This window comes from Anas acuta, chromosome 19, assembly GCF_963932015.1.
Source record: "Anas acuta chromosome 19, bAnaAcu1.1, whole genome shotgun sequence".
NCBI lineage: Eukaryota > Metazoa > Chordata > Aves > Anseriformes > Anatidae > Anas > Anas acuta.
The window spans coordinates 10,835,013-10,861,517 of record NC_088997.1 but is presented as its reverse complement, the minus strand read 5'-3'; the positions used below and the strand labels follow the sequence as shown (position 1 = coordinate 10,861,517).

General features: G+C 43.7%; 1 protein-coding gene across 3 annotated transcripts in view; it reads left to right on the top strand.

Annotated features, from left to right (window-relative positions):
- The window catches only part of TYW1B (tRNA-yW synthesizing protein 1 homolog B), a 104,785-nt gene that overhangs the window by 1,929 nt on the left and 76,351 nt on the right, over positions 1–26,505 (top strand). Inside the window, exons 4-9 of one of the 3 annotated variants that reach the window (XM_068656284.1) lie at positions 461–598; positions 1,179–1,280; positions 2,070–2,264; positions 3,135–3,416; positions 5,827–5,946; positions 19,001–19,127. In XM_068656284.1, coding sequence (XP_068512385.1) covers positions 461–598; positions 1,179–1,280; positions 2,070–2,264; positions 3,135–3,416; positions 5,827–5,946; positions 19,001–19,127 — 964 coding nt within the window. Of the gene's footprint in view, positions 1–460; positions 599–1,178; positions 1,281–2,069; positions 2,265–3,134; positions 3,417–3,467; positions 4,344–5,826; positions 5,947–19,000; positions 19,128–26,505 lie in introns of those variants that run through there. The other 2 variants (XM_068656285.1, XM_068656286.1) reach the window with 2 other exon arrangements.

The window sequence follows — 26,505 nt, the reverse complement described above, 5'->3', positions numbered from 1 at the left end:
GGAAAAGTGTTAGCCTGGACAGCTCTGTCACTTCATGTAAGTCACTCTGCTTGTGTCCAGTGTTTCAGGTTAGCCTTTCTGGTGACCTTAATGAAAACATTGAACTGGTTTTAGGATTGGAGTGGGATTAGTTCATTCAGGAAGCTAAAACCTTCTCACACACAAGTGAAGTTCTGTAGCACAGGGTGGAAGAATCACTTCTCAGGTTCTGCTGAATCCTGCTGTCTCCCTGATGTGTGAGATGGGCTTGCAGCATGGCCTAGTTCAGTGGAATAGTCACTAATGCATTTCTCTAGGAATGTGTGAGAAGCTAAAATGCTTTGACTGTTGTGTTGGCATAGTGCTGGGAGGCTGGTTACTGGCTTAGGATTTTAAACGCTTTTGGGAAAATGGACTTAAGGACACTTAAAAGGATTGAATGAGACAATGTTTTTTTTTTGTGTTTTTTTTTTTTTCACAGGGTGAAAAATCCAATGGGAATCTGTCTTCTGAAGTCGTAGAAGAAAAACAAGCAAATGGATATGCTGCCCTGCAGGCGAAGGAGGTCTATGTTGCTGGTGTAAAGATTTTTTATGGGTCTCAGACTGGCACAGCAAGGGTATGTTACTGTTTTTTTTCCACATGCCTGAAGCTGATAGAAATATTTCCGAGATTCAAGTATATCACTTGCCTTAGGAACGCTGTGCCATGTAAAAATCTGAAAGCTTATTGGAAAGTTCATTATTTCATTAGAAATCAGTGTACAACATGACAGATAAGTGAAAATTATGTTTAAAACAAAAAACAACACAAAGCCAAACCAAACAAAAAAAAAAAAGCAAACCACAAATCTGTTCACGTAAAGTGGGGCAAGTGGTAGAGACACTAATTATGAGACTTAAAACTTGCTCTTACAATATACTCTTAGTTTGCTAGCAGGTACTCTAGAGAATTGCTGCTTCAGGTACTTTGTCAAAAAGAATGAATTTGTATGTATGTAAATTATTAGCTATTAGCAGTTGTAAGTCTTCATTGCTCCTTCACTTTTTTAATCTGAGAAATTACAGGTGCAGTGTGTAATTATCAAGTGTCGTTGTTTTTTCTGTTCTGGGAGATGTCTTGTGATTGGACACAGCAGAGCTTGTTTCACACTTACTGTAGTTGGGTCGAAGTCATTCATAGTTTTCTACATTTCTCAGAGATTTGCGAAAGGTCTGGCTGAAGCAGTTATTTCCCTTAATTTGCCTGTGGAAGTAATTAGCATGGGAGATTACGATCCAGATGACTGTCTAGCAGAGGAGGTATGTAATAAATACAAACTGTTCCTGTCATTGTCAAGGATCTTTTCCTTTTGTATTTCTCTCCTGTTATCCTGGAAGTCCCCAAAGCTATGTGTTTGCAAATTGCTTCTTAAACATAGGTGAGCATAGCCCTTCAGCGCTCAGCAGTAATCTTGAAAGTCACTATAAGAGCATCATCTACAATATGTTGATACTGATGCTGATTTTGTATGAGCTGGTTCCTGTAACTCAGGAGTGACTTATATCAGAGTATCTGCACCTGGTCCCTCTGTTCTCTCTGAGAGGGTACACATGGGGAAACCAAAGAACAAATAGTGATACTTCTGCAACCTTCAAAGACTTAAGAAAATTTCGGGGGGGGGGAGGGTGGCATATTTATATTGAATAATCCTTGATGGATTTTTTTCTTCTGGAAATATTAATAGTTCCTTCTTGCATCTGTGGGAGACTTTTATCACTGCAAGAGTGTAAGAAACTGTTCACTGGGGTAGGGAAGGTGGATGTCAGTTTTACTACTGTCCCTGTTACGTAGGGGGAAGACAGCAAGATGGCTTGATTTCCCTTGGCTAGCTTAAGATGGCTTTGCATAGAGGATGGCTACTTGCTACCATTGGGTTTATTACTTGCAGCATTCTTAACCCACATAGTGGTAAAAAAACAAACAAACAAAAAAACCCACCACAAAACAACTTTTAACTTCTTCAAGCTGTCCTTGTGTTACAGCTCTTCCTCATGTAAAGTGCTCTGATAATCAGTGATTTTTTTTCCTGTCCCACTCTTATACATTAGACAACCAGCAGGAACATTTGTGTGTTCTTGGTAGCTACGTACACAGATGGACAGCCAACTGAGAGTGCTGCATGGTTCTGCAAGTGGTTAGAAGAGACTGCAAATGACTTCCGCTTTGGCAAAACCTACCTGAAGGGCCTGAGATATGCTGTGTTTGGCTTGGGAAACTCAGTTTATGTTGATCATTATAACACGGTGAGTATCCCCATTACTTTTTCATTCCTCTGAATGGCTAAATTTTCCAAACTGCAACAAAATTGAGTGACATTAATAGGTTTTTAGGGTCAGGTGGAGTTGTACTATCATTTTGAGAAGACACTGATATTACCTGGTGTGGAACTTAAGGTGTGAGAATTCAGCTCCTATTACAGCATTTGTGTGGACTTGATAGGAGCTGGGTTTAGGCCATAGGCAATGCAGCGTTGAAGCAAGTGTGCTGTCCTATGAAATGGGACAGAGACAAGTCCTGTAAGCATGGCATTAATCTGAGTGGTTTTGGTAGTGACTAATGAGAACACATTTACCACATCCTTATTAAGTTGATTTCCCAGCTTTGAAAGCTCACTTTCAGTGCATGAAGACACATTACCAGAAGCCTTTTCACTTGCTGCCTTTCAGTTTAGAGCACTTTTCTCAACTTTTCCTGTATTTTGCTGTCTACTGTGGTTCTTTTATTTCTTAATATAAAATACGTTGGTGTCTAAGCCTGATAATTAATCTCTGAAGTTGAAGAAAAATGGGGTGACTGCCACCAGACTGTTAGTTTTATGTAGCTGGGAGCCACCTGAAGTGTCATATATGTAGACATCTTAACCAACAAGCATCTCACAAAGCTACTTCTCACACCTCACTTACTACATTGCCATGATAGCAGGGGTATTTACAGCTGGAGGGTGTTCAGAGTGCCTTGTGACTGTGCTCTGATTCAGCAGGTTAGAGGGAGTCTATAAGTCCGTGTCTTGCTGTCCTGCAGCCTGTGTAGCTTGTTTTATTTCCAGGCTTGGTCCTTGCTTTCTTAATTGCCTGTTAGTTTTAAATTACCTTTTAACTTCTATCCCATCCTAGGTTGGAAGAAATATTGACAGATGGCTGTGGATGCTCAGTGCCAGCCGTATCATGACTCGTGCTGAGGGGGACTGCAACGTGGCCCAGAGCAAGCATGGCAGCATTGAGGCTGACTTCGAAGCCTGGAAAACCAAGTTCCTCAGTTGTCTCCAGGCTCTCTGCAGAGGGGAAAGGAAGCCCTGCAGTGGGAAGTGCAAGAAAGGGAAGTGCAAATCCCAGGGGAAGCAGAGCAAGGAGAGCTCAGATCATGAACACGGGGCATCAGAGTATGAGAATGCTGAGGTAGAGACAAAATCCACAAGTCCTTATTTCTGGTTCAGTGCTTGTTGGAGTGTTGTCTGACTCTTCTCCTTCATCCCACAGCCCAGAGAAGTGCTGTGGGGAGCTTGATACTTCTTTGTTACGGAGTAGAGGGATGAGAGGCAAGCAGAATAAGTAATCCAAAAAGAAGGACCAAGGATTAGCATTGGACTTAGACTGAACAGCCTCTATATGATATGGGAGGAGATGCGTGTTGTGACAGATGCTCCAAGGGAGCCAGTCTTTGCTTTGTCTCACAGCCAGATTGAAGTGTTTAGCTTGCTATGAGCAGGTAGCATGCTCCCAACTCGGTGAAGCTCAAGCACTTTGTATCCCAAGGATTTTCCAAAGGCATTGGGGTACTGTTATCTGAGCAAGTCCTGTACCTCCTCGACTTTATCTACCCATAATCACTTCTAGCATATGCTCAACGGTGCTGTATCTAGTTGGAGGCCTGTGGCTAGTGGTGTCCCCCAGGTTTCAGTACTGGGTCCAGTGCTGTTCAATTTATTCAACAATGACCTAGATGAAGGCACAGAGTGCACCCTCGGCCAGTTTGCAGCTGATACAAAGCTTGTTGGAGTGGCTGATGCACCAGAGGCCTGCACGGCCATTTGGAGCAACCTGGACAGGCTGGAGAGATGGGCAGAAAGGAATCTCCTGAGGTTCAACAAGGGCAAGTGCAGGGTCCTGCACCTGTGGAGGAATAATCCCAAGCACCAGTACAGGCTGGGGGCTGACCTGCTGGAGAGCAGCTCTGCAGAGAGAGACCTGGGGGTTGTGGTGGACAAGATAACCATGAGCCAGCAGCATGCCCTTCTGGCAAGTAGGCCAGTAGGACCCTAGCCTGCATCAAGAGGAGTGTGGACGGCAGGTCGAGAGGTGATCCTCCCCCTCTACTCAGCTCTGGTGAGGCCACATCTGGAGTATTGTGTGCAGTTCTGGGCTCCCCAGTACAAGAGGGACATAGAACATCTAAAGCGGGTCCGGCGTAGAGCCATGAAGATGATTAAGGGACTGGAGCATCTGCCTTATGATGAAAGACTAAGTGAGCTAGGCCTGTTTGTCCTAGAGAAGAGGAGATAGAGACTGATAAGATCCCCTATCAATAAAATACCTGAGGGGACAATGTAATGAGGATGGGACCAAACTCTTCTCAGTGGAGCTAGTGATAGGACAAGGGGTAGTGGGTATAAATTGAACCACAGGAGGTTTCATTGCCATATGAGGAAGAACTTCTTTAGGGTTCGGGTATGGTTCAGTACAGAGCATTGGAACAGGCTGCCCGGAGAGGTTGTGGAGTCTCCTTTAGAGATTGAAAACCTGCCTGGATGTGATCCTTTGTAGTTTGTTCTAGGTGGGCCTGCTTGAGCAGAGGGGTTAGACTAGATGATCTCTGGAGGTCCCTCTCAACCTCAACCATTCTGTGATATTTGTTGATTGCAGGTTTTGAATACACAATCCTTTATTGCTCTGCATGCAAGACCCAGAGCTGCTGTGGTACTTAATCCTTCCTGGATGTCATTTATTACGGGTTGGAAACGATTGCTATGGCCACGTAGAATTCCTTAGGAAAACAGGAGCTCTTCTGTCTGAGGTGGTTTGAGGATGCTGGCTGCTGCAGGAACAGGAGGAATGCATCTTCACAGAATCATTAGGGTTGGAAAAGAGCTTCAAGACCATCTGGTCCAACCATCACCCTACCATCCCTATCACCCACTAAACCACGTCCCTAAGCACCACGTCCAACCTTTCCTTAAACACCCACAGGGACAGTGACTCCACCACCTCTCTGAGCAACCTGTCCCAATGCCTGACTGCTCTTTCTGAGAATAAATGTCTCCTAATTTTTCTCCGAAGTACCTGTCCAAGTCATGGGCTGCCAGCTTCTCCAGAATACTGTGGGAGATCGCGTCAGGGGCTTTGCTGAAGTCTAGGTAGTCTATGTTAACAGCCTTTCCCTCATTCACCAGGCAGGTTGCCTGGAAGGAGATGAGGTTGATCTTGTTGTTACATTGGTGCTGTTATGTTGTAACTTGGCTACATACAGAAAGGGAGACAATTTTTCTGTTCTGTGAACAGTTTGATGTGGAAAGCAGTTCTCTCCCCTATTTGTTCAGGCCAGGGGTAATAGGAGGAGTTAAGGCTTCCAGACCGTCATAGCATACAGCAGGAATCAGACCTCTCTGCATGACTTCTTAAGTGATCAGGTGGGCAGATGACACAGGGAAAGAGAGCACTGTGGATTTGGAGACAGGCTATCTGGGCTGGGTTTCAGATGGTCTGTGTACATGTGCTACTGAACTGTTAGAAGTAACTTTGGGGCTATTTTCAGGTTTTCTGTTTAACACAGCAGATATGTACCTATTTTTTTCTCTGGTCTCTTACGCAGGCAGAATTGGTTGAAACCACTAGTGAGGAAGAGGCCGATGCTGAGGAAGTTGGAGGCACAAATTCTGTCATTGATGTTGAAGATCTTGGCAATGTCATGAGCCACATGAAGAAAGCCAAGGTACTGCTACTGCAGCAAGTATAGAACTGCCGGCTCTTTATCATTGATTCAAATATTGTTTGCTGGGTTAAAACCTGTAGAGTCTAGTTAGAGTAAAACATGAACTATTTGAGAACCTGTCCCAAACCCAGAACATGCTTGTAGGTATATCGGATTTAGGTGTTGGCTAACTGGGTTTGGCTTGTTCATGAAGTGAATGCTGTGTGGTAACACATTGTCTTCAGTTGAGAGAAATTACATTCACTGTGAACATCACAGATCTGAAAGCACAACTCTGCCATTGTGATTTAAGGTCCAGTATCAAAACACAAATCCTGTTCAATCTGGCTGTGGGTACGTCAGGTGAAATGCAGGCATGCCATGTGCTGGCACGTCATGGCAGGGAGTGGAGCGGGGTGGTAGCAGTGCAGGTGCAGTGGTCACAGACTGCTCTGACAGCTTCTGCATCTTGCTGCTGCCCTAAGGTCAGGTGATACCTGTCCCTATCTCAACAAACCTACATGTACTTCTGTCTGTAATTACACCTTTCTTACATTGCACAGTGCTGTGGTATGGACTTCTCACAGCTTTCTTGAACCTTAGCAATTTCCTTAGCACTCTGAGGCAAGGGTACGCAGCTGGGCTGTAGCAAGGCAAGCCTTGGGTTAGAGGAAGCTGAATCCTTCGGAGGTAAGGAAACTGAGGGGAATACAGTGATCTCTGATCCTTGCCGTTTGGAGTGGGAAGATAATCTGTTGTTTATAGTGAAGTCTGAGTCTAGGAGAGTAGCCCTGCTAATGGGGTTGGTCAGAATGTGTGAGAGCTTCCATCCCTGACTTGACTGCTGTAGTTTCCAAGAGAAGGATGAACTGTTTGTTTTTCAGTTGGTGGTGGGGAAAAAGATCGATCTCTTTCATAGTAACTGTGCTGTGAGCTGGCCCTCTTTTTTCCTCTCCTGTCTGTGCTTGCCACTAGAGGTCACTGACAAGAAAGGAACTGCGGTTTCTGTAGCAGCATGCCATGTGAGATGGTTTGAGACCAGGGAAGGAAGGGGCCTGCCCGAGTGTGTGTGGAAGAGGGGCCTGCGTGTGGTACCTGCAAGGTACTCAGCACAAGTGTGAAGGTCAGGTTCTTGTGCCTCAGACCTAAATAGCCCCTCTGAGAGGACAGCTTCTGTCTGAGCACAGGTGCTCATCTGGAGCTGCAAACTGCAGTCTTCTGATCTGCTGGCTTTTTCTTGGAGGAGATGACAAACAGTTGTTCGTTCCTGACAGCTGAGTGCTGCCCTTTTGCTTCTGCAAATAATTAATCCTTAAAGTGCGAGTCACCTCTGTGTGGGACCATGGCAAGAACTGAAAATGCGTTCTTGTGCACAAAGCGTCCTGGCTCCTTTTGGATGTGAGCTGTTGTCAGCTGATGAAACAAAGGTCAGCTTTTCTTTGGTGCTGACACCGCTGCACTACTCTAGACTTGTCCTGGGATTTTGGATTTATTTTGAAACCTTACAAGGTGTAGTTCTTATTACTGCCCCCCTTATTCCCATTTTGTGTGGCTGATCTGCCTAGCTGCTGCAATTTAGGTTGCTAGCTTCATGTTTCTGTAACCAGAGCAGGTAATGAAGAAAGGGCCTTCAGTGGTGACTTCAGTGTTAATCCTCGACCCTCTTGAGTAGGAGTGTCCTGCCATCACCCTGGAAACAAAGGATATTGCTGTGTAAATATCTCATGAACTGATGGCTATCCATATCATTAGCTTGGAAAAAGAATGACTTTGGCTTGGTGGAGAATCTCCTGGGGAATGTGTGCATTGACTTGCCAACAGGTTTATGCAAACACTTGAATTGTAAAATGATCCCTTAGGTGCAGTTATTTACTGTAACGAAAATAAATGCTGAAGACTTGATATGAAAGAGCAGGATGATCTGCATTTATGAAAGTAATTCATCATGATTGGGCTCTCTTGCTCCAAGGCTAGAAGATACAGTTGTTTAAATGCAATGCATCTTAGTTTCTTAAGTCATGTTCTCACTTTAGTGGCTATGAATTTGTGCAATGAGGAATTTTTTTCAGGTAAGTTGTGTCATCCCCTTCAGTCACTTTTTTTTTTCCCACAATGCTGGACTGTGTAAGATCAGTCTGACACTTTTGTTTTACATGTACACTGATGTAATCTGTTGTCTTGCAGTAATCCTTACAGATACAGGCAAGTGCTTTGGATTTCTCTATCTGAACTACCTATGTACAAGCCAGTGAGTTTAAAGAAAATGTGGGTATTTGAGGGTTACATCACAAACACTTTGCATGCAGAGTGTCTTGGGTTTGAAATACGCTTGGCAGTTCCCAGCACGTGTTTTTTGGGATTTCAGTGTTGTGTATATTAACTCCGCTTATGGGCGATAGAGTAGAAGGTTCTGCCTTGTGCAATACAGTTAGCTTCTTGAAGTGTTTTTTGATTGAGCTCTGATCTTTTGGAGGCATTTTGCCACTTATGACTAGCTGCACATCTGTCTTATTTGCTAGTGATTCTCACAATTCATTGTTGGTTTGCTTTCTGTGGGATAGCAGAGTGAGGCTGTAGAGACAAGTATATCTAACGAATGTTTACTCAAATATCTGCAGGTGATAGTAATTTAATTTTGCATCCATCTCCTATTACTTGATGAGAATCTAGACTGGATTGCTTTACAGCTTGTTTTGTGTGTGTATGCCTACAGCTGTCTTTTTGGTATGTTTCAGCTTACTTGTGTTTTATAAAGTGTAGCCTAAGGATCTGAGACAAGTACTGGATTTTTGCAATTATTTGGATCAGGCAGATGGATCCAGGAGTACAAGGTGAATGACTGAACCTATCTTCCTGGTACAGTTGTAGTTATTACACACTATTCCTTGGAAAAGAGAGATTTTTAAGGAGTTAGGAATGAAGGAATGTTGTTCAAGGTGATGACGTTCACCTTCTACACTTAATACGAGCCCAAAACTTGAAAGACTGGGGTATCAAAGGGACATCATTCAAATAGATTAAATGATGATTGGTATAAAGGGAAATTCCACACTTTATTGAATCTTCTTCTGTCTCATGATGGCTATTTAATAGCTTCTGAAATCCAGCACTCTGAGTAATGCAATTTTTTGGACCTTGCTACCACAAGAAATGGATGATGCTTAGTAGGATTCTGAACAGAACTCTGACCTTTATATCAGTACGGATGGCATCTAAACTTTAATTAAGTGCTCAGGCATGAAAGTCCAGAAGTGTGTAATGCAGCCATGGCCCAAAGAGGGCTGGCAGATCAATCTATCACAGCCAGCTCTCTGGTTGCTTCTCTTGGTGTCTGATGATTCAAGGCTGTGATGCTGGGCTGGGGGATGCATGGACAGCTAGGTTTAGTTCTGGATTTTCTCTGCATCTGTTTATTCTGGCTTGTTGTTTTTTAGGCTGACAGTCTGGGCCTGTTCTCCAAAGTGCTATTATGCAGCAGCAGAAGGCAATAGCTCTTCTTAATGGGTTTCGTAACTAGTAGACTTTAAGTTGTACAATTGCAGTACGCTTACCCATCTTCCAAAGTCATTGACACCCCCTTGAAATATATTTATCAGATAAAATTGAGAAATCTAATGGATATGTTTGTGGCCTGCAAGACTGTAATTAATCACAGGGACACCATTTCTTAATGTAGATTATCTCCCACAGCTGGGAGATTGTGATAAACTAGAAAGACAGATCAATCTAGACTGGTTCCAAGGGAATGAAATGGCTTTATTAACCTTCATATTTGGAAACTGCAGGCATGAGTAATAATAATATCCTATTTTTTTTGGATGGGCTGGGAGGTAATCAAATGGGCATATTTTGTTGGCTCGGTTTAGAGATTAGTGTTCTGTTTTTTTCAAAGTTTAATGAGGCTGATAGTCATGTTTGTGATGTAAATACAAAGGAAGAGGGTGTGAGAACAAGATAGGGTTGACTTTATAGGAAAGAAAGCATGCCCAAGAAAGTCTGTTCAAGAAGTTTGTTTTATTGCTGTTTGCGACAGAACTGGTTTCTTGATTTATTTTTTTTTTAGTTCTTCCCCCTTCCCCCAGCTCTCCTCTCTAAAAAGTCATCCTAATGTTGCTGTTATCCTGTCACCGCTAGGATAGTGAATCAAGTTACTCAGTGGTTCTTAAGAGCCTCTTGTAAGCCATGGCAGACCAGACTTTTCTGACCCTCGGTGAAGAAGCTTTTAGTGGAGTTGACTGGAGTTTTACATGAAGTGGGACAGTAAGTTTTAAGACTTAGGAATTAAATATGAGATTTACGGACAGTGTTGCATGCAACTTTTATAGAAGCATAAGCTTCTAGAGCATGCAAGAGTTGTTAGCTGTGTTTTAACTGAATTGAATGAGGCTCAGTACTTAATTGTCAGATTTAGAAATGGCTAAAAATGATGTGTGCCTTTAGAGCTTTCCAAGAAGTTTCTCTAACTTTTAATGGGTGACAGAATTGTAGAGGAAAAAATCACTCTTATCTTCAGCAGCTCAGTCTCTGGGCTAGATTTTGACCTCTGCTATTCTGGCTCAGAATTCAGAGTGATCCTGCATCTTGAAACAAGCTTTAAGAAACATCATTTCCCTGTTCAGGGATGACTACCAGCACTGAAATCTGAATTTGTCCAAGGGATGCTTTTCCCTGTCCTCTTCCTGTGTTCAAATCTTTCTTTATGCCTTGGCTGATGTGAAGAATTATAACTTGTAAACAATGTAAGATTTTCAGGCTTTCAGTTTTCATGTAGAACCTGGGAGCACCCAAAGATATAGGTAGGAAAAAGGAAAAATACTTTAAAGGTTGCTTCTGACTGGGCAGTCTGTCTTTGACGTGCACTGTGATGCTGGCTTTCCCTGATAAGCCTTTGTAAAGGGCTGTGAGTTCAGAGAGTAAAGAGCCTGATTTCTATGCTGGTTGGTAGATCCCATACCCCTTGCTGCTGTTTAGTTTGTTGTAAATTAGTCAATAGAATCACAAAACGGTTTGGGTTGGAGGGACCTTGCAGACCATCCAATTCTAAGCCCCTGCCGAGGGTAGGAACAGCTCCCACTAGACCAGGTTGCTCAAAGCCCCATCCAGCCTGGCCTTGAGCACTTGCAGGGATGGGGCACCCACAGCTTCTCTGGGCAACCTGTGCCAGTGCCTCACCACCCTCTGAGTAAAGAATTTATTCCTAATAACTAATTTAACTCTACCCCCTTTTAGTTTAAAGGAATTAATCCTTGCCCTATCACTACACCCCATGACAGAGTCCCTCCTCAGCTTTCCTGCAGTTCCCCTTAGGCACCATAAGGCCAATGTGAGGATTCCCCAGAGCCTTCCCTTCTCTGGGTTGAAAAACCCCAGCTCTCTCAGCCTGTCCTCAAAGGAGAGGTGCTCCAGCCCTTTGATAATTGGATAGTAATGCAAAGCTGTTAAATATCAAACTTCAGAAGTGTTTTAAGTCCATCTGAGCATTAGATTTCATCTTTATTTGCAGCCTTTTCTTCTCCCCATCTGTTATTGGAGAAGATCAGGGTGTTTCCTGCAGCAGCCCAGCCCCTGTGCTTACCATTTCTTGCAGAAACTTTGTGCTGTGTTTCTTCAGGTGTTTTTTTCCTGTGGAGTTTTTAAGTTTCTTGCCAGGCAAATAACACAACTGAACAGAAGTCCACAAATCAATGCATGGAACAATTATCTGCTGATGGTAATTACTGGGAGGAGTGTGGAGGAAGTGGCCTGTTGCTGCTGTATCCAAGGAGTGACTAGCATAAGGATGGCAGCAGATGCTGTGCTTCAAGCCGAATAAATGTGTTTGGATAAGGTGTTAAGAGGTACTGTAAATGCATCCGTGTTCTGCTAGATGAACCCCGCAGATCGGTTGTTCAGCAGTGCAGCTGCCAGTAAGCCTGTCCACGTGTAGTCTCCAATCAAACCTTATTTATTGCAACTTCCCAGGGGTTGGAATAGATTGTAAGTGGCTCTTGACTGCAGTAAGTATACAGCCTCCAGCTTGTTCAGTGCCCTGTTCCTCTGCTTGGAGGACAGCACCCATTACAGACAGTGGGAGCTGTTTTGTCTTTCCTGTTGCAAGGTGAGCCCTGATTTTGTTTTCTTTGATATTTGAGCTGACAAAGCAGGCAAAGTTTGAGGGATGCTCTACAGGGCTCTTCGATGCCCGTTTTCCCAATTGCTAATTGTCTAGTTTGTATTCTCTTACAGTCAATGAAAACTTACTATGGTAGAAACCAGGTAATTTCCTTTTGGGTTTACATGTATGGTTATTACAAGAATATTATATGAGTTAAAAATACATTATTAATCTTGTGTCTTTTATCTAATAATTCTGAGAAGGTGACTAGTGCAAATCATTGAACAAGCTACAGGACAGACCTGTTAATTTGGGTGCTTGGAAGATTTGGATATTCTTGGGGAAGTGGGAGGAAGAGCAAATAGGGACTTGTTTGCTGCTCTCCGGTTAGCCCTGGGTCCTTATGATCACGAGCTTGAATGTGGTCTTTGGCTAAATGGTCTTCCTGAGAAATCCCCAAGGGGGGAGTCATGCTTGGGACTCTCATTTCCCTAGGCAAAGTGTCAAAAGCGCTTTTGCCTTTTAGCACTGTTTCATAACCTGAATTATCATTTTATGGTTAAATGCTTTCCTGCTTGACAGGAACTGTGAAGACAAAATGCAAGCTGCATCTCTAAGGTAGTTATGGGAGCTGGCAACTTCTCTTGCTCACACCTGACCCGTGTCAGTGCACTAGTCTGCCTTCCCTTCTCTGGAAGACACTCAGTGTTTCTAATACAGAAGAGCAGTATGGAGTCCAGCCAACTTCACTGCTCACAAAGGTTGTCTTTTTCCAGACCAGGTATTGATAGTAGGAAACATACGTCTAGCTGATACTAGCTCAGATTGCTGACTGGAGGCTGCTTCAAACGTAGCCAATGAATAGAAATTCATAACTCTTTTTGAATGTGTGCGTGATGTTTTAGCTGCTTGGAAGATTGATGTTGAAGTAAAATGTCCTTTTGTCCCGTGTCCCTCCTCCTCCCCCCCGAACTGTATGGAAAAAGAAATGGAATAGAGAAGTCTTTTGCAGAGCCATTTAAAAAAAGTGTGCAAAATATGGCAAGTCCCTCAAAAAAAAAGTGTGCTTACATGTTCTGTGTGTGAAAAAGAAAAATGGACTATAGCAGAAAGTCTTGCTGGCTTTAGGCTGAGCTGAGCACTTCAGGACACTTGTTAAATCTTGTTTCCTAGGTTTTAGTTTTGATTATAGTAGCACAGAAGAAAGGAATAATGTGAATATATGTCCCAGTTCTCAAATATAAGCTAGTTACTTTTGGGTGGAGACAGGCAGACTTTTTCAGTTTTTGATTCTTCTGTTTCCTTTGAAAAATCAGTCTTTATGGTGTGTCCAAGGAAGCTTCCCAAATCAAACAAATGTCGACAGAGTCATGAAGTAGCACATGAAATGCAGACAAGGTTTAACTGCACCTTGTAAAAACCTTCCTTACAGCAAAGCAGTGATATTATAGCTCAGTGAAGCAATCTCAAAAATCCTTTTGTAGCCCTGCGTATATAGAGTTATGGTCTGGGAATTTTTGTCCTTTATAATTCTCTCTGATGCTGTACTACAAGAAGATGGACATTGGTGGGATTGCTCATGTTTCTGTGCTTCACGGAGGGTGTGCTGTGCCCCTTACAAGCTGATTCAGTTAGGTAGCAGCATAAGCCTTCTGTCATCACTTGTCTGCATGAGTTTGGATTTTAAAATGAATCCTCACTGCTTTTGTGTGTGTCCAAAAATCTCAGCACTGACTCTTCAAACAAAGAAAATGCAGGATTCCCTCAACAGGGTCTGAGCTGCAGTTCTGTTTGGATGGCATCCTTTCTTTGGATGGCACCTAGTACCTGCTGCCTGAGAAAGATGCAAGGGGCCTTGGGTTATTGTTTAGCATAGCAAGGTAGGTGTGGATGGAAACTTCTTTCCAGAGCTTTACTGAAAAGTCATGAAGGTATCTATCACAGGAGAAAATATCTCCTCAGTTTTTGTTTTTATCTATCAGAACTTCTCAGGGGCTTTCTCCACTTCAGGGACAGGTCTTGAAAATACATACCATGGCTCTTGCTTTTGATCAAGCCGCCTCCTGTTCCAGTCCATGGCAAAGGAATGGATTGCCAAGTTCTCCATTTCTTAGCTGTCAGGCTTTTCTCTCTCGTCTGCTTTTTGCTTCAGTTCAGGCTCTTTGCTTAACTGGGCAGTGATGTATGGAGTGGGTATGTAACTTGTGATTATGTAGACACCAGTAGCTATTTTTAATAAGATTTTCATGCTGTTAGGGTGTTTGCTGGTTCAGTGATTACTCAATCCAAGTTTCTAATACTCATTTTTGTGCTCACTTGCAAATGCTCAGGGCCATTTTTAGTGATGACTGACAGCAGTTAGAGTATCCCACGTTGATGTAAGAGTGACAGGGCATTTAGTCCATGGACTGAGCAGTTCCATTTCTGTTTGCAACCACTGGGCTGTGTGACAGCCAGCTCTCTGTACCTGGAGCAGCAGGCTAGCAGTCTTCTTGTGCGAGCTTATGTTCTGTCTGCTCTTGTGGGAAGGTTGGTCCCTCAGGAAACCACTGCCTATAGTGCCAGAGATAGCTGGGCCTGAACCAGGGGAAGCTTGTCAGCTTTAACTGTCCTGTTGTCACTGGGGTATTGCTTCCAGAGCACTGCTTGGTGGAGGTTTCAACTCTTCATTCATGTAATTCATGAACTTCAATACCTCATTTAACCACTCCCCTGGGAAAGTTTTACTAATGCTTCTTGCTGCCAGGCAGTCTTTTCCTGATAACCTTGCCAACATTTTTCCCTTAGCTCCAGTTCTGTTTCTCATGTCTCCAGCCGCTAATGTATTACTGTTTTCTTAGCGTTTGTGCCTTTCATTTGTTAGAAGATCCTAGAGTCTTTTGATGGATGAGGCTGTAAATTATGACAAGACCAGGGTTCCCTCTCTTTTGCCCAGTGGGAGGCTAAGTAGGAAATAAGTTCAGTCAGAATTGGGATATATTTTGGGTGTTTTCCTTCCAGGGGCAAAAACTTTTCAGGGAACATATTTTTTTCAGCACTGGGACATAAATAGAGCCATGAGGCTAAAAATGCTAAGTTAAATTAGTTTAAGGGCATACTTCTGTATGGAGTTTACACTGAACTTCCCTTTTTTTTTTTTTTCCTCCTCCCCTGCCCACAATAGTAGTCTGGAAAGCATTTGATGTTTTAAAATGGAAAACACAGACACCAAGCACCTTGATGTCCTGGAGAGAGCAGCTCAAAGAGAAGTGGCAGTAGCATGTGCTGTTGGTCACGCTGACCAGATTTGAAAGTGGCTGTGGGTGAGTTTCCTAGGGAGATTTGTAGGAAATCCTTTGAAGCACTTGAACTGTGGCCTGTGAGAGGGGCAGCAGCACCTCTGCCTTGGCAGGGAATGTCTCTGCCAGATTTTCGCTGCCTGTACACAAAGTATGTGCTGCTCGTGTCTGTGCTGCCTGTATGGCAAGAAACGGAAGGACTTTCACCTTCACTTGCAGAGGAGTAGATCATTAGTCCCTACATGTGGGTCTTGATGCTCTTACTCAGACCTGCTTGCATGACAGCAGGCTGAAGCTCCTGCAGGCTGCAGCAAGAGCTGTGCTGAACCCTGAGTTATCAAGGAACTGGGAGGAACTCACGGGGCTTTCTGTCTGTAGGCTCTCATCGGTGAATACAGACCAGGGGATTACTTCAGTTTTCTGTCAGGGAAGTATTTCAAGGGCACAAAAAGCTGGCTCTTGTCAGTGCTCGCTTGATTTGTTACGGAAAGACAGTAACTTGCTTTAGATTTACTGTGGGACTTCCTGCTAAATTGCTAGAACTCAAGAAGTTTGCTCTGTGCAAAGTTAACTTTGTTGTCTGCACTCAAACTCTAAAAATATATATGAAAGGTTTATTAAGCAAATCAGTGAAACTCATGGGGGTGTGAATTCAGTTTCCCCTAAGAAATATTTGAAGCCAATCACTTGCCAAACAGAACAACTCAGGTATTGCAGTTCAGAGGAAAAAAAAACGATTATTTTGTTTACAGGCTTTCACATCAAGATGAAAGAGGAAAAAATATTAACATCCTCTCCAAGGGGGAAATGATCATTGAAATAAACACGTTTCTGCCTTGCCAGTAAAGCAATTTTATATATTTGTTCTTATGTTTAGGTACTTTTCTCAGCTACGGCAGTGATAGGCACAACAGGCAGGTAGAAATGCAAACTCTTTAATTCAGAAGGACTGTCCCTGTATCTGAAGGCTGGCTTGGATAGGATGTCGTCTTTGTAGTTAAGTGAATCACTGCATTTTTTAATGTTATGATGTGCTACATAATGCACATTGAGTTCCGGGGGGGGGTTTAACCTGGCATGAGATAGCAGAGTGGATGTGCCAGCATGTGTCTACTCACAAATCCTTCATGGTGTCTTGCTTTGGCAAGCTAATGAGTCTGTGCTGAGATAGTGCCTTTCGTCTTTAAGTGGATGGTTGTGCCTAGTTGTCGGTTAAATGATGTGGGAGAAGCCCTTAGTTTAAGAATTAATAGTTAAAAGATGAGGATTTTTATCTCCTCCCTTCCTTATGCATGAGGCTTTTCCAGTAATATTAATATTCTATTTCTGAACAGCCTTGATGCTAAATGATGCCAGACTTAGTGCTGGGCCCTGCACGTGGCTCACAACAGCCCCATGAGGTGATACAGGCCTGGGGAAGAGTGGCTGGAAAGCTGCCTGGTGGAAAAGGACCCTGGGGTGCTGCTCGAGAGCTGGCTGAACACAAGCCAGCTGTGTGGCCAAGGGGGTCAACAGCAGAAACGGCGTGGCCAGCAGGACTAGGAGGGAAGAGGTCTTCATGATCGAAATCCACCAAGGGGATTGTCCCCTGTACGCAGCACTGGTGGGGCTGCATCCTGAATATGGTGTTCAGTGTGGTGCCCTGTACTTGCCCTGCAAGAAGGATATTGAATTGCTCGAGCATGTGCAGAGAACAACAAAGCTGGGTGAAGGGACTGAAAAACAAGATGTATGAGGGGCGACTGAGGGAACTGGGGTCATTGAGTCTGGAGAAGAGGCTGCAGGGAGACCTCGTTACTCCCTGTAGCTGCCTGAAAGGAGGCTGCAGCAAGGAGGGTATTGCTCACTTTTCTCAGGTGACAATTAATGCGATGCAAGGCAATGGCTTCAAATTGTACCAGGGGAGGTCTAGATTGGATATCAGGAAGACCTTTGTCATGGCAAAGGTGGTTAAACATTGTGGAACAGGCTGCTCTAGCTGGAGGAGTCCCCATCCCTGTAGGTATTTAAGAGATGCGTGAAAGTGGCCCTAAGGGACATGGTTTAGTGATGGTACATGGTACGTCAGGTTGATGGTTGGATTTTGTGTTCTTGAAGGTCTTTCTTTCTCCAACCCAGGTGACTCTGCAGTTCCTTGACAATTAAGTTGATGGATGGATGTGAGCTTTCAAACTCAACAGCATACAAGTACTTCATAGAGCCAACCTTTCAGGGGAGTTTGTAATGTGTTATAGAAACTAATGCAATCTTCCTATTTAAAAGACAAAAGTAACTTACTGCTTTTCAGCAAACTGAGTGAAGGAAAGTGAAAGATGGAAGCTGCTTTCTCCTTCAGTATGGCCCAAGTTATGTTACTGGTCGCTAGAAAACACCTTCCTGCACAGCCTCACTGAAACTGTAGACAAAGCTTTTCTTCTCAAGTATTATGAAATTTCCTTTGTTCTGGAACCCCTGAGACTTTTTTTTTTTTTTTTTTTTTTTTTTTTTGCTTCTGGGTTACCTGTAATTGCTTTCTGAAGTTTTGCTCAGGTACAAAAGATAGGTATGTTCAGGGACGGCGGGTTACTTTGTGAAGAGCACAGTTTGGCAAGCCAAGCGCACTGGTTTCATTAGCGATGTGAACAGTTGGTGGGTAAACTTGGAAGCATTTGCATGAACTTCTTGATGTCTTTGGCGCAAAAGACACTTGGATGTGAAATAGCCTGTTTTGTAGAAACAGAATGTCCTCTGTTGGTTTTTGTTTGTTGTTTATCCGTAACTTCTCTAATATTTCAAAAAGCCATAAAGGACTGACAGATTATAAGTTGCATGAAATATCAAAGTAATTATTTACACTTTCATGCTTCTTTGTGCAGACATAAAGTAATAAATACCCATAAAGTCTCAGAAGTGACACTTATACAGCAGGGGATTCACAGTTTTTTACGTGCTGGGATTTGTTTGTTTCTCTTCTTTTAACTTTATGCTAATACATGATATTCTTGTATTTGTTTTTAAGTAAACTCTATGAGCTTAAGCATGTTTATAAAGCAGCATCTGTTGAAAGCCAAACTTGTGGGATGCAGCAGCTTCTGTCTGGAGTTGGAGGAAAATAGCCTTTTCTTGCGGGGTCTTTGGTGATCACTGAATTTTGGTGGTGCTCTTGGCTGTCCTTTTAGGTGACTCGTGGAGAGCATCTTCTAGTCTAAACTCTTCGGCTGTCCAAATCACTGCAGTGATGTGGCTTTCTTCCACTGTCTGTCCCAAATAACTGAGACAATAGCTGCTTTGTCACTCCAGGCAGCTGCATTTCCAAACAGGATGGTTTGTTCCTTTGGGTCTGCATGCTGTGGAGAGGTGAGGTTACTTCGCAATCACAAAACCCGTGGGTTTAAAGCCTGGAGTCCCTCCTGCTTCCAGATGAGATTCAAGCACCTGGTTTCTTAAAGTGTCCTAGGAAATTTTCTTGCTCTGTTAGAACAAATGTAGAGTGTCACGTATGGATCTTTTTCTCTTATTTTAATTCACCATCCTAAATTACTCAAGGGTCAGTGACGGATGGGAAGAGGGATCAAATGCAGGATTACATGAATGCAGAACTCATGTGTGGGCACTTGTGTAGGTTTTAAGTCTAGCAGGTCTGTCAGGACTCGTTGAACTGTGCCACAGTGCTTAAAACATGATGTTTCAATCTAAGTGGTTGTAATTCACTGTCTTTAAACAGAGAGAACGTGAGCTTGAGGAAGGACATGTTGGAACGAGCTTGTCTGGAGAGACCGCCGGGAGGAAGGAGGCAGGTGAAAAGAGAGAGATGATAACCGCAGCTCTGAGAGACGTGCTCACAAAGCAAGGTGAGGTTCTGTCAGCCTGGGCAGTAGTCCTGGCTTAGTGGTGGGCTGTTAACAGAGCCAGTGAAAGCCTGTTTTCTCTCAAAGATGCTGCTCTGGACTGTGAGTCCTGGTAGGCTTCTGGTAAGCTCTAACCAGAGGCAAGAGAAATTAGGATAGGGCTGTCTGTATCTGTGTTCCACGGGGGAAGAATCTAAAGCTGTGTAATGCATCTCAGCATGATGCACAGTGAAGTACAGAGAGGGTAGCAGAGTTCTCAGGGTGTAACTTCTGCTAAGTCAGTTTGAGATAGAAGATAGGAGCGTGAGGCACATAGGACTAAGTATAGGCTTCTGTAAGAATATTTAAAGATCAGATTTGTTTCTGTCTTGCACTTTAGTTCCGTGCTTTTATTTCAGTTTCAAATGCATCTGCTTTTTTGGCACTAAAACTTCATTTCCGATAAGGAAAGTCTTTCAAATGTCATCTGCTAGATGACTAGGTTAGTGGTTCTCCTAGGAGTTGTAATGAACAGTGTTAATGAGCTAATAGAGGACAAGTCTTTCAAAACAGAGGGCAAGCATGAGAGGAGCCAAGCCAACAGCCCTGCAGTTCAAAACCCTCAGCTGTGAGTGGTAAAGCCCGGAGAAGGGAGATGTGAGCTGCCCTGTGCTGCTCTGTCACTGTGGTTAGAGACTAAAGGGAGCCTGTGTGATTTTTTTTCAGGATGAGTGTACTCAGTTCTCTTGCCTGCTGAATCAATAGCCTTTCTCCTGATGTGTCGGAGAAGGTTCTTTGGTCACTGTAGTGGAGACACATTGCTGCAGAGCTGGGCTCTGAAGTTCTGACCACATTCTGTGTCAGTCCAGCAGCCATGGGATCACAACACGTTTGCTCCACAGGATCTCAGATATTCTTCAGCCTGAGTTTTTGTAGATGGCTGGTGTTGTGTTCTGCCTATCATGTCTGACTCGTTTGGTTGTTTTTTCTTTAACCTTAGTGCAGTTGTAAAACAGCTGTTCTTTCATTCAACCTGCAGATTTAAAGAACACAGCAAAAGCTTCTTTAAAATGATGCTTAGCATGAAGTAGCAGTGATTGTGCCTCATCCTCATGTCCACAGTGGCATTGCTGCTGGTTGGAGCCAGCGGAGGGCTGTAGGAGGCTGGTTCAATGCTTCTCAGCTTTGGTTCTGAAGGTTGTGATATGGTGGCAGTTGCAGAGCAGTTTGAGGAGTCTTACAGGCTTTTATTTGTACTTGTTTTGTTACTACTGTATGTGATCAGAAACGCTAATCACTGCCCACAAGGGTGTTGTGAGGATGGGTGAATTTGGCTGGCAGGGCTGGGGAGTGGTCTGCTGGAGACTTCTGGACTGCTTCTCACTTCCCTGCTTCTAGAGCTGGCCTGCAGGGAGCTGAGTGCATGCTCTGCTGTGAGTCCCTTATTTTGAAAGGGTTGGGGCCACTGCTTCCATGGGGTGCTCCAGGCATCTCAGCTCCTGCATGAGGCGGCAGGAGCCCTAGAAGGGATGTAGAAGTGGCCGTGCATGGTTTTCAGCAACTGCCCTGCTTGGATGCTCTTCTTGGGGTGCAGTGCTCTGCCTTGGCTCTTCGTTAGGCCAGGGTGGTCACAGGGGTTGTTGTGGGAGTGCTTCATGCCCCGGCTCGCTATGACCCATTCGTTACTGGTTCCATTTTGGGGGATGAATGAAACGGTGGGGTATTAGTGCTGTATAAAAGTGGTAGTTTGAAAAATAATGCTGGAGGGAGGGTCACATTGCTGATGGATTTTTTTTTCTTTTTTTTGATGCAAAGGCCCAAATAACTGGGTTTTCCTTGTGGTGTTCCAGAGACAGGAATTCATTATTCAGATACTTTCTATTTTGAAAATATTTCTCTGTTCCTTTTGCGTTCAGGGTAGTGCCAACAGTGGATCATCTGGTTGGGGGGTCTCCTCACCTAAATCTGAAGTTTGAAAGGCTTAAAACTATTGTGCGTGTAATTTCAGTTACGACTGCCTCTTGCTGATGCAACCCTCCCCTTCTTTCCTCTGCCTCTCACATAATTCTTTAGTGGATGCTTTTGGAAGAAAAATCTACCTTTCTCTTCTTGTGCTGTAGCTCTTTTCTGCAAATAATATGCCAGGACAAGCTTATGTGGCTATAAAAATAAAGCAATTCGCTCCTTCCCTCAGCACCATCCCCCCCCCCAAAATAACAGTGCAGTGTTGTCAGAAGATCATCTAATTTGGCGACAACTGTTTGCTTTGGGTATGGGTTCAGTGTCTCTTCAAGATTCTCCCTAAGGGCATAATTAGCCCAAGAGAAGGAAAAAACAGTAGTAGTGATTCAGAAGAAAGCTGTTCTTTTGAACTGTAGTTGCATAACAGAAATAACAGAAGTTTGCCTTTGAACAGCATCTCTTCAGACTACTGTAACACTTGGTCTTATTTTTTAATCACCTTCAGACAAATTTAGCTCCTTCCTGTACGTAAACTGCATATTGCTTAATAGTTTTATTTTAGCACTGGCAGTGAATTTCAGCTAAATATAATCTAAAATATTGAATTGTGTAGGTGTAAGCCCTTGTAGTTGTCTGGTTGCAAATACCTTTATAAAAGGTTCTCTGAAATAGCTGTTTCTTTGAAAGTCGTAGCTGGTCTTGTGCTGTGAGCAAACACTGATTCCCTTCCCATCGGTGTTCAGTCTTGCATAAAATACACATACAGCATGAACTACTTAGTACTTCCAAGTAACAAATATAGCTGGAGAGAGAGAGGGCTGACAGTATGTTAATGCTTTAGTTGCTTCATCTGTTTAGGTCGATGTCATGAAATCAACTGAAAATAGAAGCAAACTTTTCATGTGGATGTTTCCTGTGGTGATGAGTAGGCACAGCCCAACTTACTTTCTCATTTGCTTTCTATAGTTTCTTGTAGAGTCTTGAAACAATCCCGGCTGGGGCTGAAAGTTGAATTTTTTTTTTTTTTTAATCTCTGTTTCCAACATGTTCTTTGCTTTGTTCTCTTCAACTGTATGTACTGCTGAACACGACTGTTTCTTGTAACTGTGTAGTAGGTAATAACACAACAGGAATGTATTCTGCAGGAGGATCTGGATAGGCTGCACCGATGGGCTGAGGTCAACTGTATGAAGTTCAACAAGGCCAAGTGCCGGGTCCTGCACCTGGGGCGCAATAACCCCAAGCAGAACTACAGGCTGGGAGAGGAATGGTTGGAGAGCTGCCAGGCAGAGAAGGACCTGGGAGTGATGGTGGACAGTCGGCTGAATATGAGCCAGCAGTGTGCTCTGGTGGCCAAGAAGGCCAACGGCATCCTGGCTTGTATCAGAAACACTGTGACCAGCAGGGCTAGGGAGGTGATCGTCCCCCTGTACTCGGCTCTGGTGAGGCCGCACCTCGAGTACTGTGTTCAGTTTTGGGCCCCTCGCTACAAGAAGGACATCGAGGTGCTTGAGCGGGTCCAAAGAAGGGCGACGAAGCTGGTGAGGGGCCTGGAGAGCAAGTCCTGCGAGGAGCGGCTGAAGGAGCTGGGCTTGTTCAGCCTAGAGAAGAGGAGGCTCAGGGGTGACCTTATTGCTCTGTATAAGTACATTAAAGGAGGCTGTAGCGAGGTGGGGGTTGGCCTGTTCTCCCATGTGCCTGGTGACAGGACGAGGGGGAATGGGCTAAAGTTACGCCAGGGGAGTTTTAGGTTAGATGTTAGGAAGAATTTCTTTACTGAAAGGGTTGTGAGGCATTGGAACGGGCTGCCCAGGGAGGTGGTGGAGTCACCATCCCTGGAAGTCTTCAAAAGACGTTTAGATGTAGAGCTTAGGGATATGGTTTAGTGGGGACTGTTAGTTTTAGGTCAGAGGTTGGACTCGATGATCTTGAGGTCTCTTCCAACCTAGAAAATTCTGTGAAATTCTGTGAAATTCTGTATTAGTGTTACCCAAAGACAGACCCCACGGACATCTATTAAATTATTCTTTTGCTGCTTTGCTATTGCGAGTACAATTTTGCTGCAGCCCAGTTGGATTATCCTGTTTCTGCTGGTTAAATGTGCATAAAATTTAGCACCAGTGTGTCCATAATCTGTATTTCACTTGTATTGAAAGGCAAGTACTTATTCAGAGATGGCTGCTATCTGAAATAGTATGGGCTACTTCACTAACTTCTTTCTTTCATGCTCTGGCTTCCTGCTCGATGTAAAGATATGCTTTGATCTGTGTTTTTCAGCGTGCATTAGAAATCTGGAGGCTGACTTCAGAAGAATATTGAAAACCGAGCTTTTCAAGTGCTTATCAATCTTGTTTGAGATTAGGTTTTCAGAAGTAGTGAAGTAGTCGGTAGCTTTTACTGCCTGTTCTTGGACTGATTTTTTCAGTGCCTGCTGCTCTGAGCTTCTGACGGTCTCTGCTTGGCTCGTTGTGCTGAGCTGTAGGTGCTCTGGCTTTGGGAATCAAATCCACTGCACAGAGAAGTTGCCCAGAGATTGGTGCTGCTGGATGTACACTTCTGCAGGCTGTGCACCGAAATGTTTGTGTATGTGTTTGGGTTTTGGTGTGATTTATGTATTGCTCTGAAACTCCAGGTGGCACTAACAGCTCACAGCTGGGTCGGGGATTAGTAACACTGGTGCAGTCTCTGAAATGTACCACAGAATTCAGTTATTGGCTACGGGAAAATTAAAAATTAGTTTGAAAAACACAAAATTCTTCTGTGAATACCTGTGAGTACAGTAAATGTAATGACTGAAACCAGGCAAAGTTAAGCCTGCTAGATTTTCTTGCTGTTCCTTAAAAATATCTGTGTAAATAAATGGGAAATACACAGTTAACGGGGAAGAATCCAGGAAGCAGAAGATGCTCAAGTCCAACAGCGTGGAAGCTGCCAAGAGCTGGTGGTGAGCTGACTGCAATACTAATGTGCTGGCGCAGATGTAGCATATGCAGATGTAGCTTATCAGTAGCAGATTAGATAGCCAAAACTCAGCGTTGTGGGCCTGATTCTTCCCTTGTGTGCAGTTATTGGGGTTGGTGGTTACCCTATATAACAAAGGAAAATAAGTATAAATTCACTTGTATTTGAAGATCACCCATTATTTTTAGGTTTTGGAAGGGCTTTGGAGAGTATTGGTCTTTTGAAATTAAGTCTATTAAGCTGGAACAAAGTACAAGATATATTTAGGCAAGGATAAAATTTGCTATCCTTTCTTCATAACACAGCACTTTCCCCAGGCAAGGGGTCACCATCTTTATACAAATGGACGTGTAGAGAAAGAAATGTGCTCAGAATGACTGAAAACTTCGTTAAAAGCCAGCACAATCTCTTCTCTAATAACGTTAGTTCTCTGTGTATTAGTTCGGGCTACTTAAGGAAAAGAGCTGTGCAGGCTGATTGCCTTCTTCCACTTAAACCTTTTGACCTGGCAGGACAGTTTCTGCTAAAGCTGACACTGACTTTTAAGTTCTTAAAGATATTGAGCACTTCTAAAATGTTTCAATTTTGAGAATTCAGTTTTTTGAATCTTCTTACGAACAAAGAGGAGAGATGGGGACTCTTCTTTCTCACTTAATGCCCAGACCTCCAAGCTATGCCCCATCATGTTTGGTTGGCTGGTTGCTGCTGGTTGGCAAGGGTTTAGCTGTAGCCTGGGCATATTTGCTGCATCCTACCCAGTCATCAGGCCAGTCAAAATAGATAAAGGATGTGAGAGGAGCTGGAGTTATGAGGCAGGGGTATGGGAGGCACTGTGGGGACCTGAAGGTCTTCCACGGGAGGGTGGGTGGGTGAGAGGGCAGCCTGAGGTCCTGGCCATGGAGCTATTGCTCTGTGCTGAGCTGGGGCTGCTGGCTGGGGCAGTGCAGGGCATGTTTCTGGGGAAGCTGGTTCTTCTTTGAGACAGCCTGTTTGAGAGTCCCACCACATTCTCTCTTGCTTTTCAGCCAAAACAGGATTGGATGTGCTCTCCTCCTCAGTGGAGCTTGTCTTCCCAGCGTCCCAAAGGTGTAGGGTCCTTTTGCTATTCAGTTAGTTGGGTGACTTGTCTTGCAGGTCTTTATCTGCACAGTGTCTGGGAGCAATGGGGAGGTGACTTCTATCCATAGCATGTTCATTCTGTTCTCTGATGGCTGCTCTGGTGAGTGGTGGTGAATGTCTGTGAAGATGGCTTTTTGGGGGTAGAGGGCAGCTGTTCTCATCTTGGGATGGCAAAGCCAGTGTGGAAGCTGGTGAAACTACTGGGGCTAAGGGGTTGGACATCCCATTTCTCAATCTTCTCCATGGTAAGAGGTCTCAAGAACTTGCACTTGATTTGGAGGTTCAATTAAAATGGGATGAGGTGCCGTGCTGTAGATGCCCATGGCCTCGCTTCTTGAAGATGAGGCGTGCCTTGCTGGAGTTGTTTCTGGTGGAGGTCAAGAGCATCACTCCTGCATGGCAAACACTCTACGACAGCTCTGCAAATGGTCTTAGACTTTGCTTTGTCAAAGATGCCAGATATAGACAGGTTTTCTTTTGTTTTCCTTCAGCGCTAGCTGATGCAGGTGAAAGTATCAGTGGTCTCTGTGTCTGTCTGTCAAAAGCAGAATTTGACTAGATATCATACATTTGAGTATTGGAGGTTTTATATTCCTATGCCCTTGGTGCCCTGGCAATTCAGTGCTGCAAGGGAAACAGTGCTACTGGATTAAAATGGACATCTGGGTTTAAGCGAAAACCCAGACATTAAGAATTTACTGGCTCCTTCATGGACAGCTGTTGCTGCTGGAACTTGGATCTACTGGCATTTCCATCCTTGACCTTCACCAGTCTCATTTTCTTGATTCTAGGTTAGGTTTGGTTTGCTTGACATAGCAGCTGTGATTCTTGCAGCGGCTTCAGCAGGTTTTTACTACGAGTTAAAAATGTTCAAGAAATTCTGTGTTTTCTTTATGATGAGAATGATCTGAAGCAGCATTTTGGCAGCTCCGCTGATGGAGCAAACTTTCCATCCGATTTTGAACTACAATATCTTTTGCGTGTAAGGTATAGTCCTGCAATCCTTTATCATGTTCCTTTATCCGCCATGAGTGCGTGGAAGCAAGCCCTTCCACAACTCACTAGCCTTTTGCTCCTTAAGAGCAATTTTTTTCAAAAAAGCTTTTTTGGGGAAAAAAAAAAAAAGAAAAAAGAGAAGTTGACTCTGAGATGTGCTTTGCAAGGATTTCTTGAAGATTGAGCAGTGCTAGAAATAAAACCCGAGGTTTCTCCTACCGTGCTTGGGCGATCTGAAAACTTCCAATTCCCTGATCCTACCTCTTTCTATTTTGGTATAAATGCTGATATAATTTGAACAGGTTCCTTTCTCAAATTACTCTTCTATTTTTCTTACTTGTTTTCCAGCATTAGTCAGAATGCT